This window comes from Xenopus tropicalis, chromosome 3 (assembly GCF_000004195.4).
Source record: "Xenopus tropicalis strain Nigerian chromosome 3, UCB_Xtro_10.0, whole genome shotgun sequence".
In the NCBI taxonomy this organism is placed as follows: domain Eukaryota; kingdom Metazoa; phylum Chordata; class Amphibia; order Anura; family Pipidae; genus Xenopus; species Xenopus tropicalis.
The window spans coordinates 84062857-84086624 of record NC_030679.2 but is presented as its reverse complement, the minus strand read 5'-3'; the positions used below and the strand labels follow the sequence as shown (position 1 = coordinate 84086624).

The 23768-nt window shown below is 35.9% G+C and overlaps 1 protein-coding gene and 1 long non-coding RNA gene across 5 annotated transcripts in view; one reads left to right on the top strand and one right to left on the bottom strand.

Annotated features, from left to right (window-relative positions):
* Positions 1-23768, top strand: part of LOC105946852 — a 209489-nt gene that overhangs the window by 160675 nt on the left and 25046 nt on the right. The window lies entirely within an intron of this gene.
* Positions 17166-23768, bottom strand: part of sfmbt2 (Scm like with four mbt domains 2) — a 136487-nt gene continuing 129884 nt past the window's right edge. For all 3 annotated transcript variants that reach the window (XM_031899052.1, XM_031899053.1, XM_018092342.2), the window contains one exon: positions 17166-22634. In XM_031899052.1, the coding sequence (XP_031754912.1) occupies positions 22494-22634 (141 nt within the window). In that variant the 3' untranslated portion in view covers positions 17166-22493. The remainder of the gene's footprint in view (positions 22635-23768) is intronic.

Genomic DNA, 23768 nt, shown 5'->3' with positions numbered 1-23768 from the left:
ATCTATAAGTATTAGGACAAAGAAGTCCATTAAAATTGTAATCCATCTAAATTACAATAGAGAATCGACTTGAGCTATAAATAACATCAAAGAATTGATATAATCAGTTTGCTAAACTAATGCTTTCCTCTATTACTGCATTCCTAACTGCATACAATAAAGGATTACTAAAATAAAATCTAGTGCCTAAATTGTCACCTAGCCATTTCAAAATTGCTGATAGTTTCTATCACCACAAGAAGTAGCATATGTGAAATAATGCTATAAAATGTTGTAGTGGACAGTGGTGTTAACTGGATATTACTGGGCCCCACACAGTTTGGGGCCCCAAAATATTGGTAGTTTCACCTATATAAACTAAAATTGCTTGTTTATTTGGGCCTTACTGGGCCCTTTACATGTACACACAGGGTCTGCTTCCTCTGTAGTTATGCTGCTGGTAGTGGGTAAGATGTAACTTCAGGTTTTAAGAAGATGGTCAGTTACTGATTTTGATAGGGGCAGAAATATACATCTAAATGTATTAATGAATTCATTAATAAAAAAAATAATGTAAAATTAAAATAATTGCTATAATAATATGACTTGGACATAAATCACTTGACAATACTGTAGGTAAATAGTTAACAATTACTCTATCCATAGACATTATCAATAATCCATCTAAACTTTTTAAATCCCCAAGATTAATCACAGAAACTGAAGTTGACCTAATTGTCATAAAAAAAAATCTCAGCTTGTCAGAATTAAGGCTGACGTTAGCTTTTATGCTTGTTTAAATAATGCCAGCTAACCCAAGAAAAACAAGGTAAGTTGTACTTCAGCAAACATGGGCACTACAATCATTTTGGCACAAAAGGTGCCCATACACCTTCAGATCCGCTCGCACCTACGGGTGGGCGATATCGGGAGAATCCAGGCTAATTCGATCGTTTGGCCCTGGGGAATTATAACCATGGGTATAGGTAAAGTCGGTCTGACTAGATTTTTTAACCTGCCCGATCGATATCTGGCCGATTTCAGGCCAGATATATCAGTCAGGCAGGCCAGTCGGTTGTGCCCATACACAGGCCGATTAGCTGCCGAATCTGTCTAAGGGACCGATATCGGCAGCTAGAATCGACCCGTGTATGGGGACCTTTAGCAAGGTTAATGGGTAATAGGTTATTAACCACGTTACTGATTTTAAACACCTAGGTGGGTTGCTCGTTGGCAGGATTTAGGATTGGAAAACTTTTTTTTTATTGCATACAGCATCTGAGTGCCTTTAAAAATCAGAAAATTAACAAAACAATGTCTTTAAATAGGACCGGGCAGACAAGGTCAGTATTCAGCTAGTCTTTAGAGCCTTTAACCAGGTAGGTGTGTGTATCTGATGGACTAAAGCAAGTCTGACTTTCTCTGATTCAGCTGCTAAGCCTCCACTGTCCATCTAGCTACAGCTGTTCTTACACTGCTGTTCTTATTCTAATATTGATGTTTTATAGAGCTTTGTTGCTACAGTAATTATGTCTTTAGTGGTTGTTAGTTTCTTTGAAATACCTGATAACTTACAGGAAGAAATGAAATTAAATGGTGCTTCCTGTACTGTGTGTAAGTCATATCTGCTCCCTTAACCTACTTTCAAATGCTAATTCTTAAACTCTTCTAGCTCTTCTAGTTCCTGTAAAAATGTAATTGCTACTAAACTGACATTTAAAAACTAGTCATTTGAGATGAATAACCATTAGCTGCAATTGAATGCAACATACTGGGACATTTACACTACGATAATATGAGTTCCTTGACTTTGCCGTTACACTTGTTTCTAAAAACAAACAGCTTCAAAGCTTCTATGTTAGTTTCTATAAAGAGGTTTATTGTTATTTGCCATAATTCGTTAGAGGTTTATTGTTTTTTCCCATAATTCGTTGTAGTACTTTCTAACCAAATATAGACTGTTATATACAGTAGCATAGGAACAGGAAGGATATAAGAAAAACATTTAAAATGCCAAAACCTTGTTGCTGAGGACATATATGTTTGTATAGTTACACTGAATTCAAGTTTAAGGTAAAATCTACACTCTAAGAATTTTCCAGTTCTCATGCATGCTTTTAAATGGTTAATTCAGTCTTTCATACTTTACTTTCTAAGTATTGGCGTGTGAACAGGAAGCTAGGATGATGTGTACCTCATGGACCATTCTATCTTCAACAATGGCTGCTTGCTGTTGTAGGGAGTGTGTCTGATAACATAGGGAATGTTGTTTGCAAATGTAACCATCTACGGATCCTCAAAATTGTGATCAGCATAAGAAATACAAATATGATTGTTGGTATGATATGTTTTTCAATAATAGTAATTAATAATAATAATTATGCCAAACAAGCACGAAGGGATTGAATATCCTTTGCAAATCCAGAATGTTTGCTTGGGCATTTTGTTTTCGGCAAAGTCATTTTTGGCTTAAGGATTAAAAGCAGCAAGAACCATTTTAAATTCAGAAATAATCAATCATTTTTATAAATAAATACTTGTGACTGGTGCACTCACAGTCCATTTGAGCTGATTGCTAAAGAGAGACATACCCCCCCTGAGAATTGGATTTGTCCAGTTGTGGCTATATATAGGCACCCATTGGTTGCCCCTCTAAGTTGCCACAGGTGCCTATATATGTATAAATACAGTCCAGCATACAAATCAGTGGTTTATCATCATTTTTATTTTTTCTTCTGATTTTGTTTGAAGCCTTAGCTTAATAAAATGATGATACTGTGAAGCACGGGGAGTTCACACTTGGTAGTTAAAACTATTGTTCTGTGAAGCTACAAATGTTATTGTTTCTTTTGTTTTATCTTTCCATTTAGGCATTCTTCTATTTATCTTGCACTGTCTGTTATTTGAACCACTGCTTTGTTGCTATGGTAAAATGGACTTTATTATTTAGATTCTGCAGAAATTCCAAATGAATGTCTACTTCAGCTATAAAAGGGCAGTTCACCTTCACATCTCATCTGTCCCACAGTGTGATTTTATTGTTCTCAGATAAAAGAATGATCTTGTCTGGTTTCATTGAAAATGGAGATGGAACCCTAAGCTGCCAGAAGACTAGGATTTTTACCTGTCTATTTAAAATAGGATCATCCTCTTAAATAAATTTATACAAGGCTGATTATTAATTCATAAATATGAATTGCATGGCAATGTGGAAACTAGTACTGTCTGCAGTTTTCCTGGATGCATAGAGACGCAACAAAGTTACTTTAATTGGAGTGCTCCTCTGCTACAGACATTTTACTCACTCCCCTTTGCCAATATAAAGTTTGCATCAGAATTGTTTATTAATCAGCCATGTAGCAGCTTCTTTGTATGTTTAACAGATGTAACCTCACTTTCAACTAAGGTTTTGCTCACCTGAAACAGCCTCCCCAGCAGCCAGAATGATTTAGAACACATGGGGCCACATTTACTAATTCTCGAACGCTTCGAGCGTTCTTTCGAAAGCTCTGTGCGTATTTTCGGCAACTTTTTCATACTCTTGTACTTTGCGACAAAATTTGTGCGACAAAATTGTATTGTTGCCCCGATTACAAAAGTTTCGGATTCATTCAAGCTTCATTATCGTGACTTTCCTTGGGCCAGGTTGGAGCTGCAGAGTGCCATTGAGTCCTATGGGAGACTTTCCTTGGGCCAGGTTGGAGCTGCAGAGTGCCATTGAGTCCTATGGGAGACTTCCAAAATCATGCACAGAAGGATCAAAGTCAGAAAGGTTTTCCTGCTGTTTACAATCATTCGGGATGAAAATTTCGGATCACCAATACGATATTATCGTGACTAATACGATTTTTTCGTAAGCATTTTTGTGATATTTGTGATCTTAAGAAATTGTCGTATCCAATCCGAATTTATCCCATTCGGGATTCAAACTCGTAATTTCATGAATCTGGCCCATGGTGTGTTGCAGACACTAGAGAAAAAGACTGAACAAGATCAGAACAATGGGGGGATACTGGGGACAAATACAGTCAGTTTAGAGCTCATTTAACAACACTGGACACATTTGTACCTGGGCAGTAGCCCATAGCAACCAATGAGATATTTTTTTTGTAGCCAGCCGCAGGTTAATCAGTGAAAGCAAGGCACTGGTTGGCTGCCATAGCTTACTGGCCAGTGCAAAATTGCCCAGTGTGATAAATGAGCACCCCTGACCAAATGAACGATTTCCCAAGTAATGCTTTTTTGCCAAAGGTGTTCAGTTCCTGGTTTTGGGAATGCATTTGTGAATAATGTGATATCCTTAATAATGGAATTAAAGCTGTGCAATCATTTTCAGATTCAGAATTTAATAGAATCTGTAAACACCTGATGATCATAAATAGCTAATTCATTTAACAAAAACAAATCTATAAGAATAATCAGTAATATGAAAACCCTACATAGTCACTCTTACTCCACTTACAGATTTAGCAGCCCCCATTACAGATACTGTTGCCTAGTGAGTGGAACAATATTCTCCAAGATTTAGCTGGTTTTGTACATATGATTTATAACTAGCAAACTATCAACCCCCAGACACTGTATAATTGCTTGCCACCCCTAGAGAAACAGCATGTTCCATGTCTAATTTTTTTCGGGTCAGAGAACAGTGACTAACTTGCTCATATTTCACTGTACAGTAAAACTGAACAAACCGATCATACATAACCTAGCTGGGCACTGCTGTTTAAGGAGAGCTACATCTGTTTGTTTTCTCCTTTGTGTTGACTGATTTAGAGCCACAAAATATTTTGTCAGGTAGAGCCCTCACATGAAAGAGGCTTTATGCTCCCTTTTAGGAACCTGCCTCAACCCGCAGATGGAAACCGATCGCTGTGGATAACACCCCTAATGAAAGAGTTCACTGACGTGTGCAAATTATAGGACTACAGAGGTGATGATATTGCACACTAGCTTACTTGTCCCTTTAACTGCTTTGATCGCTACCAAAACACAAAAGCAACAGGGCTATAAACTGAGTCAGCTCCTCCTCTCATACACTACAGGGTGAGGACTATGAGTTTGTTGCTGTATTAATTTTTATGTAGTTTGACACAAAATTTTCACTATTTCAGAAATGTATTTTGCCTCTCCAGCTTCCTTTATTTGTTACATTTGGGTGATTCCAGGCTGCTAAATATAAATTCTGGATGTTATTCCAGTGTTTAGTAAACCACTTCCTATGCTTGTGTTATCCTAAGAGGCATAGCTTTGGCAGAAAACCAGCGCAGCTTGGCTGCAGCCTGTTCCCAGCCACTTGAATACACTCTCCTACAAATGTCACCTATAATCACACTGAAATGAATACATGTTGACACTTAGATGCTATGCTCAATGACAGGGTAATTCCCATTTATTAATAGGACACTAGTCCAACACAACATTATAATGTAGCAATATGATCCTTTGATATAAGCATGTGTGCATGATTACGGAGACTATTGACAAGGAAGACATCCAGACCACTTTATTAAAGCATTTTTTTTACATTGTCAAATAGACCCTATATGCTTGGGACATGGGCTTTTCCGGATAGGTTTTTTTTCCATAGTTTGGCTCACTATAACTTATGGTTAGTTAAAACATTTCAACATTAAAAAAGTTCAGTAGGATTGTTTTGCCTCCAATATGGATTTATGCAGCTTAGTTACGATCAATTACCATATTATTAAGGATAGCAAGGGAAAATCATTACTACTGACTTAAAATGTATTACAGCTATGGAATCCACCCAGAAACTCATTATCCAGAAAGCTCTGAATTATGGGAAGGGCATCTCCCATAGACTCCATTTTAATCCAAAATATAAAAATGATTTCCTTTTTCTCTCCATAATAACAGTACCTTGTACTTGATCCCAACTAAGATATGACTAATCTTTATTGGAAACAAATATTTGATTTAATTATGTGTAAACAAATTTCGTAGACTTGGAGACTATGGAGATTCAGATTGCAGAAAAACTTCTTATCCAGAAAAACCCAGGTTTGTTGCTTTTTCAAGTTGTAAAATGAGATTTTTGGCTGGTTTTGTGAATAGGATTTCCAAATTACAGTAGAAATAGCAACAGACTATCCACAGATCAGGATATTGCTCATTAGCCAAGCATTCCAGTGTTATTTCACAGAGGACCAAAGATGTCTGCTTGTATTAACATGGATGGTGGCAGCAGCACACTCAGAAGAACAGAAAAATGGGAACTACAAAGTGATATAGGACCTGGGTTATTGGCTATGACATCAAGAGTCCATTAATTTTCACAGTGTGGCAGAAGCTATTTCAGGTGTTGGACTTTCAGTCGCATCTCTGCTTGATATAATAAGGGAACAGTGACAAAGCAACAATGACAAATCATGCCATGACCAATGTACTAATACGCTGACAATATATTATTATGGCAGAGCTAGTAGTAAACAGTAAATGCTAAAAGGATAAATGATGTCTTATTGATTTCCATAACTCCAGCCTGGGAACAGGAGTATTACAAAGTAATCCACTGTGGTTTCCTGTTATTGTAGTGTATGCTGTAATGTAATTTATCAGATATAACCGTGCTCAGTTTCTCTGCTGTTCTTCTTGTTTTCCCATATACAAATAAGAGTTTAGAGCAAAAAGCTGATTACATTGCTTGTTCCAATCTAAGTTGCTGGAGTCATTTTCTCTATAACCACCCAGAATCAAACCGATGGACAAAAGTGCATTAATATCAACAACCTTTATTCTCAAAAAAGAATATTTTTTTCATTTTATTTGAAATAGTTGCATATACATTGGCAGATATAACTTGTAACATCCATTTAGGATTACAGGTAAATATTACAACAAAGCATACAATAACATATCATGACTCTTGATTAGTATTATGCTGGATTACTAAACTAAAGGAATATTGTTAGAATTTTGAGTTGTACAAAATAGCTAAAATGTTCTTCTTCTCATTTTCATTTAACCAATCCAGAAAGGGTTTTCACTCAAAAAGGAATTAATTTAAACTTACATAGACTACTTTTATGAGCACTTTTGCTAATTATATTAATTTACTATTTTACCAGGTTCTAAAATATTAATAGTTTTAGACTGCTTGTTAGGATTCAGCTTGAGCAATCATAAAGGAAACCCCACGAGATTTAAGAAACACACATTAGAACTGTTTTCAGATTACCTATTGTTTCTCCTACTCACATGTATCTGGAGGAGTCCCAAGCCAGACTTGGATTTCTTACTATTGAGTGCTATTCTGATATCTACTGGAAGTTGCTATCTTTCTACCTTCCCATTGTTCTGCTGATCGTCTGCTGCGAGGGGGGGGGATATTACTCCAACTTGCAGCTGAGCAGTAAAGTGTGACTGCAGTTTATTAGAGCACAGGTCACATGGCTGTGGCACCATGGGAAATGAAGAATATGGCTAGCCCCATGTGAAATTTCAAAATGTAAAAAAAATCTTTGTGTTATTGAAAAACAGATTTCAATGCAGGATTCTGCTGGAGGAGCTCTATTAACTGATGTGTTTTGTAAAAAAAAAAAAACGTCTTCCCATGACAGTATTCCTTTAACAGATTCTATGTGTAAAATAATAGCATTGGATTCTGTGTCCAGCAGCATAAAATACAACACCTTGGTAAAGTCGCCATTTCTTTAATATTATTAGTAAGTGTATTTATCAGAGTGAAAGTTAGGGTTCACCATTTCATAAATACGCTTCTAAAAATCCCATAGGAGTGAATAGAACGTGGATGAGTTTTTATGTATTAAGCTCTAAACTCACATTTTGATAAATTTGTCCCTTAGGGTTAGATTGCCTATAAGAAAAAATATTTACACATTGTTTAAATCAAAAGGATTGGTTTGCTTCCAAATTATATCTTAGTAAAAAGTACAAGGTACTGTTTTATTATTACAGAGAAAAAGGAAATCATTTTTAAAAATTAGAATTATTTGCTTATAATGGAGTCTATGGGAGATGTTATTCCTGTAATGTGGAACTTTCTAGAAAATGGGTTTCTGGATAAGAGTCCTATACCTGTAAACCAAAGATGTCTTAAATATAGTCTCTTTTAATTCTTTTTATAGTCTCTTTTTATCATTAGCTTTATAAAAAGTAAACTATATTTTGTTTTCTCAATTTAAAATTGTATTCTATTTTCTTTTAAAACTAGAAAGGATTGTAGGCCTTTACTGGCAGTGAAACGGTCGACTAAAATGTATATTGTAAAACAACTGTGATCAAAGAGTTATAAAGGGTTCAGTTGTACAGCAAACGTGCCAGGGATTATTTTTCAACTGTTTGACCAGGGTTTTAAAAAAATACACAAAGTTTCCCACTGGACTGACAAGTGCTTCATCCAAATAAGCCTGATGCCACACGTGGCGTTTTTCCGCTGCGTATTTTCTAATTCTCTCGGCGGCTGAAAAACGCCCGATATCATCGTCCATAGAAACAGCTTGAAAAGACTCGAAGCAAACCACACAATGCGGAAATACGCTAGAAAACGCCTTAGCACGGATTTTTCAAGCGTAGGCCGAAATACGCCAGTATTTGAAAATCAAGCAATTCCTATGTATACGCAAAGGCAGCTGCCAGACCTAGCGGAAATACGCGACGTTTTTTGCTATTTCGCACTATTAGCACCATGGAAATGGGATTTGCTTACGTCACCAGTACTAGGCTGAAAAACGCCATGTGTTGCTTGTGCGGCGTTTTTAGGCCGAGAAAAGACGCAGCGGAAAAACACCACGTGTGGCATCAGCGTAAACTGCAAGCAGTCAGCTGATCCCTAACACTGAGCAGCATGGCTTCTTCCACTGCAAGGAGATCGTATAATAAAAAAGTAGGACATAGAACAATTTTCTGTTCACCATAAAGTGAAATCAGGATTTTGAACATGATGGGTTTTTAATTTTCATCAGACATTTCATCAGGTTTTAATTTTGAAATTATCATCATTATTTCACTTCTTTAAAAAGAAAGCAACAATTTTATAATTATGCTGAAAGTGAAATAACAGTTATTTGATAAATGTATCTAGAATAAAGGTTATCCTGTATGTTTTACAGAAATAGTCACCTTTAGTCATTTGCCATATAAATGTTTCAAACCGCTCACTTCTTCATTGACAGGGGAAAGAGCAGAGATGCCGAGTTGCCCTGCGAGATGTAAATAATTATTTACAAGTGTTACATATTGAAAGAGATCTGCAGAATTTAAAAATGTTAAGTTTTTACTAAAATATGACTATTCTATTTTACAGCATATATCATTCTTAGGTGTAAAAGCACTGTAGTATTGAAGCACTCTAGGGGGCAGGGACCTCCTTCATCTTGTGTTTCTTACTCTTATTGCAACTGCACCTTGTATTTATTGTATTTATTGTTGTACTTTGTATTTATCCATTTTGTATTTATCCATTATTTTTAACCCCCTGTCTGTATTAATGAATTCTACTGTACAGCGCTGCGTACATAAGTAGCGCTTTATAAATAAAGATATACATACATACATACTCTGGTTTCTCTGACCACATTCCAACCCGGGAGCATTCATTTACTGACAATTAGGTGACCTGCAGCAATTACTGCACATGAATTATGTGTGCGACGGTGTAGTTACTGGGTGTTAATAAAGCACCTACATGTCACTACAAATAGTGCATAAACATCATAACATAGGGATTACACATCATACAGACTAATACAACATGCAAATAGGGCTCTGTTAGTAAAACCTTATAACCCTTAATCTCCCAGGTCAACTGACATCATAATGAAAGCCAACAAAAATTGCAAATTGTCTTTTTCTAGCCAGTTTACCCATTTAAAGATGTCTGGCTTTAGACAGGATAGACCTATATTGTGCCTATGTTAGTAACAGACCAATAGTTTTTTTCTGATATAGACACCTATATTTATGTGCTATTGCTGGTATAATCGCTTTGAAGCATAGATTTGCCCCATCAGGGGTTGAGCATTTTGCCCCATCTCCTGAACTGCTAATACAGTAGCATTGGCTGACAAAATGCTTGATATTCCCTTACTGCCATAGCTGTAACTAAAAATAAATACAGACAGTATTCAACAATTAAGTCTGTAACAGCCAATGTTGTTGTTTTATAGAATATTGTGTTAGTTAAAATATTATTCTTTAAAACGTTGCCTTATTTATATTTTTGCAGCCTGGGCAAAGTAGTTTAGAAATGGAATCTATTATTTTCTGAAGTCCTACAGATGCAATGCAGCTTATTAGGCTTCACTGTAAAAGGTTCAAGGTTTTCTTTTTTTGATCTGTTGCATTTCATCCTGCATTTGCAGATGTTTTTTCAACATATCTGTGTTAATCTACTCTAAGAGGCAATGAAGGTATTTTCATTAATATCAGATTTATGCAAAAAAACATTATTTCTTTTAAATTGACTGCTTTCTTTTGATTGTGCTGAAAAGCAAAGGGGACTTGTGTCTCCCTCTTATTCTCTTGTTAAATGGAACCATTTATGCCAAAATATTTTTGAATAACAATAAGTAAAATATGTTGTTTGGGGAAAAAAGGAGAATGTTTAAATGCATTTTTTTCCCTCTTAATTTAGATTCTCGCCTGAGAAATATATTGTGAACAGAATGGTATAAATATTATAAAATGTTAATTACAGAGTCTGCAAACATTTGAATCTCAAGGCTTTTTGTTTTGTTTTAAAGGGGTGGTTCACCTTTAAGTTAACTCTTAGTTGCCCATTCTAATCAACATTTCAATTGGTCGTCATTATCTATTTCTTATTGTCTTTAAATTATTTGTCTTCTTCTTCTAACTCTTTGCAGCTTTCAAATGTGGGTCACTGACCCCCGAGCCAAAAAACTATTCAGGTCCTTTCCTATTCATTTACCTTCCTCTTCAAATGACACCATTACTTTACACCACATCAAACCTGACGGAACTGAATTAAATCAGTGCGACAAATCTACGATTAAAAATGGCTTTCTGCCATTAAAAGTGGTGTGAAATGCTTCAGTGTTGGAAGCATCAGTGTTTGCTAAACAGATTTTAGCCTTGGCTATGCATATGCCTAAATTCATTACAGGAGAATAAAACCCTGCATTTACCCTTTTAACTAGTCTTTTCCCTGCATAGCTACCCAATATCTGTTGAAGAAATGCAGAGAAGTGGAATGGAACAAGCAGTTTTGGTTGTTTGCTTCCAGTTTAAGCTCCCTGGCACTTATTCATTCGGGTGCAGGCACATGTAGGAGGCGTAGGGTGGTATTTTCAGCAAGCACTTTTCCGCTTGCTGAAAATATCCGCCCTACGCCTCGCCTGGCATTAGCCTTATATGCATTCCCCTTAATGCGCCAGTTCAAATGAATTTAAAGAAAAAAAAAAAGAAAGGATAAAATTGTTTTATTATCCCTTTAATACAACTACAGCACAGGCTAGAAAAAAATGTTGTTGCTTAAATTCCAGCAGTGTCAAGTAGCATCTGTCAAGTTCAGCTGTAGAAATAAAAGCCCAGGGAAATGTGTTTTTAAATGCACAATAATTGCATGCTGTCTGTGTCTGAGAGGATCTGGAGATTAAACTGCACAAACTCGGCTTCATGCTGTTCAGAACAAGTAGCAGAGGAAAAAAATGGGCAACAATTATTTATCAAGGGACTGAGTTTTTGCCTTTGTTTTTTTGCCTTTATCCTTGGAGAAAAGGACAGCTTAGCTTTCTTCTTTCTTCTTTTTTTATTTAACAAGTGGTAGCTTAAAAATTCTCATTTAAAAAAATGCATTTTTTAGTCAAAACAGTTTGTTTGGCTTTTAGAGCTAATTAGCAAAGAATTGTTGCTGCCCCTCAGAAATGGCTTTCAGATAACCGAGAGGAACACTGCGTGCTCAGAGAAGATACACAAAGAAAGGAAATCGGTGCTTATTGTGCCAAGATACTCATGGGGAACAACATCTAGCAAGAAACATCTTAGGAATTGTGGTTTGTGCACATAAAAAAGCTTCCCTTTTAAGTGCAGTTTTTTTTGTTCATTTATACTTTGTACTAGAGATTTATGGCATTTTCCAAATAAACATACTCACACAGGGCAGGACAGGGGCTGTGAGAACCCCAACGTAATGCACCAAGCATTGTTTTTAATAGCAGTATCACCTAACAAAAAATGGGTATGGGGTGGGGTGGTTTAGACTGATGCCACACATAGGGGCTGATTTACTAAGACACGAATTCGAATCCGAATTGGAAAAATTCCGATTGGAAAACGAACATTTTGCGACTTTTTCGTATTTTTTGCGATTTTTTCTACGTCTTTACGATTTTTGCGAAAAACGCGAGTTTTTCGTAGCCATTACGAAAGTTGCGCAAAGTCGCGCCTTTTTCGTAGCATTAACACTTAAAAGGCGCGACGTTTCGCGCAAGTTTTAACGCTACGAAAAAATCGCGACTTTGCGCAACTTTCGGAATGGCTATGAAAAACTCACGTTTTTTCGCAAAAATCATAAAGACGCCGAAAAAAACGCAAAAAATACGAAAAAATCGCAAAATACCGATCATTACGAAAAAAACGCAATCGGACGCATTCGGCCCGTTCGTGGGTTAGTAAATGTGCCCCATAGTGTATGGCGTATATTTTCGGCAAGCAGAAAAACGCTTGCCAAAAATATTATCATATGCTCCTACCTTTGCCTGTATCTGAATGAATGAGATACGCTCGGGTGCAGGCACATGTAGGGGACATATGGTGCGTATAGCGCATATTTTCGGCAAGCATTTTTTCGCTTGCCAAAAATATACACCATACGCCTGGTGTGGCATCAGCCTAAGGGGACTATCGCAAAACTTTTTTTTAAGATTTAGGGTTTTTTTGTGTATGATTGTCATATTTTTCTGCATTGGAAAACAGTTTTCATGCCAAATCATTTTTGTAATAAAATGTATTTGATTAAGGCATGCACCCTATATATGTTAATAAATATAAGCAAATAAAACTTGCCATTAAATGATTGCGCTATTAGAACAAAATGCATTCAGTAGAAGCTCAGGAGCAGGACACTGCAATGTGCATTTCTTATCAGCTGTTTAAAGTTAATTATTTAAACAGCTATTCCACCTATGTTTTGCTTCTCTGGGGAGATATGCTTCAGGTGGTGCATATCCTCTGAAACCATTTAGAAGAGTTGTTAGCAATAAAAAAGTTTTTAAACCCTAAAGGGCATTAAATCAAGGGGATACAAACCACATTGGATACTGCTTTAAACCAATTTAGATCTGTAACATACTGCTTTGTTACCACTACATTTATCTACTGCACTTAACCAACAACTGTTAAGCTAAGCCCAAAGTATATTTGCTCAGATACAGTTCTAGCTTCAAGCAGGACTTTGTTTAATGTATTAACACAGCATGCAGAATCGTAATTGTGACTAGTGGAATTGTTCTGATGCTTGCTACTGACTGAATGACAGGGCAGCAGGAATATATGAATGTTTCATGCATGGTTTGACAGAACAAAATGTGCTTTAATCATATGGAACAAATGCACCAAGAGATATTTCAGTGTATTTGTCCTGTTAATAGTTTAAAGTAATCTGATTTTCCTCAGGGTCACAGACCTTTTCAATGTAGGTAATTTCAGAAAGGGATATATAGTTAGCATACTGTTGAGTCAACACAGACCTTCTTGGTTACTAGGCAACCCTGGTACTTAGATTTAGCGCTGCATAATTCTGCAAATCTGTCACTCCTGACTGTGAAGCCTGGAGATCTCTGGGAGAGTTTTGCATTCCATGACTTGGGATTTCTATTATTTGCATTAGGAAAACAGAACAAATTAGAAATGGACATTTTATCCTAGTACAGTCTACATATTTTTAGATTAAAAATGCTCCTCATAAAAGACAGCAATACTTAAAGGGGTTTGTACAGAGCCATTTTTCATGTCTTCGCATTTATTTAGTTCTTCCTTTTTAGGTTTTTTTTGGTGCATATACTTCTCTCTTTTTGCTTCTTAGTACTTCATGGTTTATAAAGCTTATGGCATGAAACCTACATGTCTGGTGGGAGAGGGCAGTTGTGCTTTTTAATAGTAATCTGTAATCTACTGGTAATATTATTCTTTGTACTTTAAATGCACTGTGAAATAAATGCTTATACCTATCAGTCTTTGATGTCAGAGGGGGACAAAAGAAAGAATATATTTTGTTAATGTATGTGCTCATTTGTGTGATGTTTGTATGGAAATATCATTGTAAGCATTTCTGGGGCAGGGAATGGTGTATATGATTAGCATCTCTGTAAATTGCTGTTATATATATCAGCATGATGTAAACAAAGCATAACGGTAGTAATAATGATATAGTTTACCTTTAAAAAGACTCTTCTACCCCCTGTACTCCCTATTGTACACATACAGGTTCCTCTTAAATGCTCCATGATCTGGTGTTAGACTGGTGACAAGGTTTAAAGTCTGTCTGCCTTTGGTAGTTAAGTCAGTGCCTGATGTTTTAGAAATACACACCGGGGCCTGACTGGAATACAAATGTGTCATATAATGATAGAAGGAGTCATATTGGAGCACCAAAAAAAGCCTCTAACTTTGTGCGTTTTATATGATTACAGAATTAATCAGTAATTACAATTGGCGATTGTAATTAAAGTTGTTAACAGGAAAAATATTTGCGATGCGAAAATGTATTCCTCAACAAATTTTTCTTTGCACAGATTTATTTCAGCTTTTGTGAACCCAGAACCTGTTTAGTGCTCACTTCCGCCTGTGGAAGAAAGATTGTGAATTCTATAGTTTGCGCCAGTGCGCAAACTATACTGGAATAGTTATGTATGCTCCAAAGGTTTACGCCAAGTGAGCTATGTGTATTTAAGGGGAAAATGTAATAAAAGTTGTGCTGCCTAGTGATGGACAAATCTGTCCTGTTTTGCTATGAAGGACCTTTTATCCAGAATGCTCGGGACCAAGGATATTCCAGATATGGGGTCTTTCTGTAATTTGGATCTCCATACCTTAAGTCTACTAAAAAATGAAAAAAACATTAATTAAACCCAATAGGATTGTTTTGCACCCAATAAGGGTTAATTATATCTTAGTTGGGATCAATTACAAGTTACAGTATTATCAGTACAAAGAAAAATGAAATCAGTTTTAAGATTCTGAATCATTTGATTAAAATGGAGTCTATTGAAGATGGGCTTTCTGAAATTCGGAGCTTTCTGGATAACAGGTTTCCGGATACCGGATCACATACCTGTATATTAGAGTCTATGGGCATTTTTGTATGCAGCAAAACCTGACAAAAAAATTTTGCTCTTCACTAGTACCGGCTTTAATTACATTCCCCAGTAACAGTCTAATGAAGAATATTACATTTTAAAATGCTAATTTTTATTCTTAGTTGTGCAATTTTTTTTTTCTATTTGCTACTTTTATTAAATTTCGCCATGTTGTATTGACATCGCTAGAATCTATGGTAAAAACAACAAACCATGTCTTATTTTGTAAGTAGCATTAAGGAGTGCCATGGAAACATGCTGTCTGTGCCAAAAATAGGGGAATTTATTTCAATAGGTGACTGCAGTAATCATAACAGTGTACAGTGATACTGAACACAAAATATCTTTAAAGTTCTTTGTTCAAAGTAATGATTCAATTCTTTATATGGCCTTAGTGATTTTATAATGGAGAGTCATTGTCATTGTGCTATCGCTTTTGTTCAAGAAAGCAAAAATATAATCGCTTTTCAGCTCTACTCTTGTGTCCAAGTTGTACGAATGTTAGAACTGTAAAACCTAAAAACCATGGCTTACTTAATCATTGAACGAATAGTACATTTCCCAAGCCTGAAGTCTTAAAATTGTCTTTTCAAGTGCAGAAATCCTTTGGAGATTAAACTGAGTGTCATCTTGGTCTCCGAAATGCTCAAGCATTTAAATCACATTAAGATGAAGCTATATTCACATATATGAAATTTAAAAAGTGATATAAATAATAATAAATGATGAGTCAATTCTGTTTAATTAATGTCAATTTATTAACACAAAGGTTTACAATTCTTAAAGTAGAAAAAGATTTTTAATACAAATAAAATAAAACTCTGAATATAGACTTTTACTTATTTACATTAAACGTATATACAGAATGCAATGTTACAGGAAAGAAGCATACCCTTGACCAAGAGGATAAAAACCATTTCCTTACACCCAGCTTTGCATATTTCATGAAAGAGGACTGTCAATTTATATGCTAATAAAAATTACCGTACATTTTGAAACAAGCACTTGGATGCACACACTTTAACATGCTAGGGATAACTGCAGTACAGAACACAAAAATGCTTCTGTAAGAAATGATGCCTACTCCTCCCCTTGATCTGTGAGCACAATGAAAATGAAAGGACAAAAGAGCATCACCTCTCCCAGGAAGAACCCGGGAGATCAGAATGCCTCCAACTACTGTATTTTAGTCAAGAGGGAATCATGGAAGTGTAATGTCTCAGAACCACAGGGATGAGTGGCATTCAAGTCAGTACCACATCCCCTGCGAGCTATAGATAGGGCACCCACCATAGCCAATTAGGGAAAGATTGATTCCAGCAGGGCATTATTTTTTCTGCCTGAGCATTATAGGGGTTGTTCCCCTTTAAATAAACTTTTGTATGACACAGACATTGATATTTTGAGACAATTTCCAAGTGGTTTTCATTTTCTACGGTTTTCCAGGCATTTCGTTTTTTTTGTTCAGCAGCTCTCCAGTTTGGAATTTCAGCAGCCGTCGGGTTGCTAGAGTTGTGTTTAACTTAGCAACCAGACAGTAGTTTAAATGAGAGAGTGTAATAAGAATAGACAAGGGACTGAACAGAAAGATAAGGAATAAAAAGTTACTAGTAACAATAAAATTGTAAGCTCACAGAGCAATAGGTTTTAGCTGCCGGGGTCAGTGACCCCCATTTTTAAAAGTTGAAAAGATGTAGCAGAGAAAGGCAAATTATTAAAAACTTTAAATAATAATGAAGAAAAATTGCAAGAAAAGAACATTAGCATTTCCTTGCTTATCTTTCCAAGAACTATACAGCTATAGGATCTATTATCCAAAATGCTTGGGACCTGGGGTTTTCCCGATCGGGAATCTTTCTGTAATTGGGATCTCCATACCTTAAGTCTGCTACAAATCATTTATACATTAAATAAACTCAATAGGATTAGTTTGCTTTCAATAAAAATATATCTTAGCTGAGATCATGGTACTGTTATTTTTAGTAAATTTCAAATTTAGAATTATTAGCTTAAAAGGGAGTGTATGGGAGATGGCCTTCCTATAATTTGCAGCCTTCTGAATAATTGGTTTCCAGATAATGAATCCTATACCTGTATCATTTTGTTGGGGAATCAGCAGATCTGCTCAGTAAAAGATAAGGGAGTATTGAGAATCATTTTACACAAATAGGAAGAAAAGCATAACATGACAAATTTGTAAAATGATTTGCTGAGGATGGCAATTAAAAAAGAAAAATGACAGTGGAAAGTAAAGGGACATTGGTGAATTATACGCCTGAAAGGTGATACTAAAACATTCTACTGAGCTGTAAGAAAGACAAGTAATAGATGTGGTAGCATCATAGATGCTGAAACTAAATGTAAGAATGCCTAGGTCTGACTGAAGAATGAAGTACTGCCTGTAAATATAATGTAATACATGTTATTGGGTTACAAACTAATGTGTAACTTTTGCCATTTACCATTAGACCTGTCTGACTTATTTTTAGCCACATTACAGCTAATGCCTCTTGTTCAGATTCATGGAACCTTGGTCAGAATCAGCACTTTGTAGTTTAAAGTCTTAAAAAAATTCAAACTGAGAGTTTAGTACAAACCACAAGGAATGACTACATACTATGACATTCAATTGCCTTATATCATGTATTTGTTCTGTCTCTGTTTTTAGTCACACTGATGCCTTTGATGCAGCTTCTTTGCTAGACGCTGTATTAATTAGCTGCATATAAAAAACTACAGTTGAAAAAGCCACTCATTTCTTCCAAACATTTTCACCTTTTTTATTTTGTTTGTGAGGAAGTGATGTAAGGTACAGGATATGGCACAGCCAAAGATCAACTATATAGATTTACTAGACTTGGCTCTGCAATGTTTCACTCACAGTCACCTGTGGGAATTACTCTAAAGGGTATATAGGAAAATATATTGTTATGCAGTAAATTATAACACTTTTGAATTTAAAACTTTAAAAACTTCTAGTCAGCTCATCTAGTTGCCTAGTTCAAGAAAACTAGTGTTTAGTTATTTATGTTATTTATAATTTTCCTGAGCCAGTTTAATATTACAGCCTGGCTTAACTGCTTGTAATTCCTCCCAAAGCAACATGTGCTCTGTGCCACATTTGTAAGCAGCTCATGGAAAACTATCCAGGAGGAACCTCAAATTAAACATGATATGGACACGCTTCCCACATATCATAGGCCATTTTAGCTTCTAAATCTGAATTATGTGTTGTACAAGGACAGACCCTGACTATAAATCTGGCAGTTGTGCTTAATGTCAGAAACTCCAGTGCTTTCCATCAACATTTACAAAAACATTCTAGGGACACTTTATGACAAGTCTATCAAATGGTGTAAAATATTTTAAACCAGAAAAATGACATAAAAAAAGGCTCTGGCTAACTTGACTTTTGTCCCTTTCTGAACAACTATTTATCATTTCCAAGAATGTATTATGATTGTGCCCTGTACTTATTCCTATAACAACTCATAATAATGAAATATGTGCTTATTTCAAAAGACTTGGATAATGGACATAGTTATTCCATTAATGTCTTATTCCCTTATGTATCTTTAAGTCCCTACTGACTACTAACAGTTAATGAAATTCATTTTGTATCACTATTGGCTCAGCTGCTATAATTAAGATTATTGATCTAAGGATGTTACCGTTATTAGCTAATGGGCACAGTAATACAAGTTATCATTCAGATAACTATATCAAGCCTCTTCCCTTCTGTTTCATTTACATAAGGCACATATTGCACACAGCATTTTCAATATCATATACTAGTGCACATATATACAGCACATAATGGCTCACTATATGTAAAGCATATTAAAGGGGCTGTTTTGTAGAGAGTGCTATTCTAAAACAGTTTTGCAATTGGTCTTCGTTTTTTATCATTTGTGGTTTTTAAATGATTTAGTTTTTTAATTCAGCAATTCTCCAGATTGGAAGGCAGGAACCAAGAGGCATAACAGTGCTTCATATGCATACAGGGTTATTTACCTAATGTTTACAACTGCAGACCTATAAAATATGCATGCTTTAGAGCTTTCTAGAAATCAGTGAAGGTTTACCCTGCATACCTACAGTCTGTGCCACTGCACGCAACATGTATATTATAGGAATATTTGCTTCAGTTGTGTGAGGTGGCAACCCAACAACACTGTAGGTGTCACAGTATGACTGGAATAGAAGATATTTTACGTCCGCAAGTGCAGTGGGCACTTTGCATTTTTCTACACAGTGAGTTGCAAGTAACGCTGCTAACTGTGTCTGTGGACATAAATGAGCCTTATTATATTTGATTGGTTTAATCAAACAGATGTCCCACTCAGTTATAGGTACTAAACATTCCAAAATTACTTCTGCAGTTTCAAAGAAGGTTACAGATACAGGAGATTCCTGTGCTGGACACTATGGATATATCTTATACTGCCACTGATATTAAGCAATTTTAAGCAGTTTTACTTATGGGCATGCAAACAATGTACTTATTTGAATTTAACTATATACATTAGTAGGCATTAAAGAATCATATGCCATTAACATGACAAAACACTACTGAATGACAACATTCACTACTATAATGCTTCCTTAAATTCACATTACAGCAAAGAGCTGAGATTGTAACATCAACCTTTGGAAAATCCATTTCTAAGTGGCTGTAATATGCAAGAGGAATTTGTGTATACTGTTTTTAGACTGAATGATTGTCCACTAAGTGAATCTTCTGAATATAAACTATGCATTCTATTACCCTATGTTAACCTTTCAACTAATTAAATATGAGCTGACATTTTTATGCATTTTGACAAACACACCAACACTTTTTGTCTGCTGGAAACACAATATTAATGATTTGCAATATGTGCTTTCCTATCCTCTCAACAAAGTGTTAGAATGCATAAATATATTTTGACCCTTCTCTAGAATGTGGGTAAGTATAGAATATGAAAAATGCTATTCTAGCGCTGTATTGATTTTAACAGAGCATTTTTCACAAGCCTGCTGCATGGAACAGATTAGAGAAGAGGTGACTAACAGTGGGCCTCTAGATGTCCCTTTCTAACATTTGGCACATTTACTTACCTAGTAATAGCAAAACTTGTGCCAGATGGGGAGATCTACACAACATAATGCTGGCTTAGCTGAGAGCTGCAGTGCACAGAGGGCTTAAAGTGCAACCAGTGGTGTAATTGTAGACGAGGCACACCCTGTGGTAGTGGGTTTAGGGGACAGGGAGGACCCAGACCATGGGGTCTGTTTCCTCTATAGCTGTAGAGAATCCCCCTTCCTGGCCACTCTACTGCCTGAGAGCGAGTGCCAGGAAAAAAAAAACATTATAAATACACCTACAGTAGCCCTAGGTCCTGGGGGACGGTGGGAAAACAAATGAATTAAAGCAATACCAGTAAGGTGACCGGATTCAGGATCAGGATGACTTAGTGGCTTTTCTTAAAGGAAAACTATTGGAATACCTTCAGAAGAAATACTTAAAGGAACAGTAACACCAAAAAATAAAAATGTGTTTTATCTGTTATCTGCTATGTGCCTGTGCCTTTTCTCCTTTGAATGGCTGCCTTCATGGCTACATAGCAGCTTATTTATATACATTATAGTAGACTTTCTGAAGTAAACACGCAACTTTTACCAGTGCAGGGCAGCAGCACATTATATTTTAGTTACTTTTATACACTTTCATTTTTTGGTTACTGTTCCTTTAAAACCTTAGTCCAGGCCTGGTTCCATGTGACCTGCAGCATCTACCATTCATGTAAATGAAAAGCTATCAAAGGTATTTTCAGGAGGTAAGTCCTACAATTCCTCTTTTCTATAATGGAAAGCAATTTGAAGCAATTACTAGAGTTTCTTCTGAGAAAGGCCATATGATTGTTTGCTTAAGGGTTGGGTTACATGGCAAATGATCTCAGCCCAAAAGAATGGTGCACAGGTCCGATTATCTCTTTCAAGTACCTTACATTTTTACAGCAGTGATCTCACCCGTATGCAATACTCCCATTGCATTATAATGGAGAGTGATTCATGACAATTCATCCCATTTTGACTATGATTTTTTCTAAGAAAACAAAGTAGCTTAACAGGTTATGACTGAGCAGATATATATGCATCGCAAAAGGTGTATCCAATTACATAGTCTAAAAAACTCTGCTTTACTTGCCCTTAAAAATATCTCTGACAGAAGGTCCATCAAGACTATAAACTTAGGCAGAAGGTCCATCAAGACTATAAACCTTAAGCAGTGGACCAGGTTTAGACCTTAACAGTATCATTTTTGTCATACCTTCTGATTTGTCATGATATGTCTTGATAAATACACAAATTGCATTAGTTATAAAAGGATTGTGTGTCACAGCAGTGTATTTCAGCTAACTGCCTTTTCTGCCCATCAGCAAGTGATTTGTGGCATGAGAAAAGCTGAAGTAGACTTGCCCATCTAATTTCTGCAAGCTTTCTATCCTCTGTGATGGTTTTTCAGTGAGATCTTTTTATTCCAATGACGAGTATCACAGAAACCACATTATTACATTATTATAAAATTGTCAGCATTTGATTTAAAGCATGTCTAAATTTACCATTGCTTTCCTATGAAACCCGGATGCCTAGCTTTTTGCTCCTTATTTATCTTGTGTCAGTAACCAGAGGCTACTGCTGGAATCAAATGACAAAGTATGCATTCTAACAAGCTATGTATTTGCTGGCAGGAGGGTCCATAAAACAGTGCATTACCCACTGGGGTAAAGTGCTGAAGAGCGTCAGCCTTGCTGTCTATTGTTAGAGAATGGCAAGAATCAACAGTAGAAAATGTGCTCATCGTTGAGATCAAAGCTTTCATATAAGCCACGGATAACAGTAAAAACAACCACACACTTTCAATATGAAAGAAGAATACAAGATTTGCAAATATATCAGACGTGCCGAAATATGCCCTTAATACCAGAAGTTGGACAAAAAATAGGCCTGATATGCATGTTTTTCTTTCTAAAGAAACTTCTTATAGATTTTTTTTCTCTTTCCATCTCAAGACCATGATGACATACATCTGCAGCTAGTGCTCTATGTGCATGAGTTTTACAGATATGGAAATACAATTGTGTACATAAAGCGACCAGTGCTTTAGCATTTTAACAATACACCTTTACACTAAACAATATATATTAGGCACATAAAGACTAAACAGAATGTTCAGTTGGCATACTGTGCGTAGAATGCAACTTTCACTCTCTCTATTTGGTGGCATAATTTAATGGCTGGACCCAGTTTCAGTTCCATACATTCCTGCACTGTTGGGAGAGTTAGCAGCAAAAGAGCTTGGCCATCAATATCCTGAAAAAGAAACAAATTATTAGCATTCTTTGCCTTATTGCCTTGTACAGTGTTTTTAAGTTTGCCTGCACTTTTGCTTTTCATGTTGATAAAGGCATGAAAACAAGCAAAACATTAGTCTCCCACCAATAAAATCTTCAAAATTGTATCCAATGAGTGCATTTTTATAAAATTTAAGAGTGCGCATAATATATGTTACTAGCAAATAAAGTACTTGGTAGGGTTGTTTTAATAAAGGGGCAAATGGGGATTTGCCTAGGGCTCACTTGAACAAACCTGTCATCTGCTATAATTTTTGACTGAAGCATCCCCCAAATGACAGGTCGCTTATATTAACCAACTGGAATAACTTAACAACATAAACAATTTTATTTCTTTTCTGTTTACTTCACTATAACTATTATAACAAATGTTCCTATGTGATTTTTCTAATAAAGAGACAGTATTTGTGATATATCGGTTCCCATAGCTGTTGGTTTAGGGTGGCATATTGGTACTTCATATCTATATTAGTAAGCACAAACTATTTCATTCCTGCCTTATAATATTCATGTTCTCTTGCTTTGGCATAGTCCAATAACACATTTTTTGGGGCATTTTTTTTGGGGGGGTGGGGTGTACTAATATTACAGCCCCATAAAAATTGGGAGCAGACAAGCAACCCTCAAAAATGACCTCTGTGCTCTGAGGTACCGAAATAATAAACCCCCACTGAAACAAGCAAATAAATATAATAACCTGCACTGCCAAGCCTTTCAGATTTACAGTAAATAACTAGTTCCTAGTACAGGTATGGGATCCATTATCCAGAAACCCATTAGCCAGAAAGTTCCAAATTACGGGAAGGACATTTACCATAGACTCCATAATAAGCAAATAATTCTAATTGTTAAAAATGATTTAATAAAAGAGTACCTTTTACTTGATTCAAACTAAGATATAATTAATCCTTACTGGAGGCAAAACAGTTCTATTGGGTTTCAATTAATGTTTAAATGATTTTTTATTAGACTATATAGAAAGATCTAAATTACGGAAATATCCCTTATCCAGAAGCATTCTGTAGAAGGATCATTTAAAACTGATTTTTTAGTCTTATGGATTGCAACATAATAATTACATTTTAGGATATAT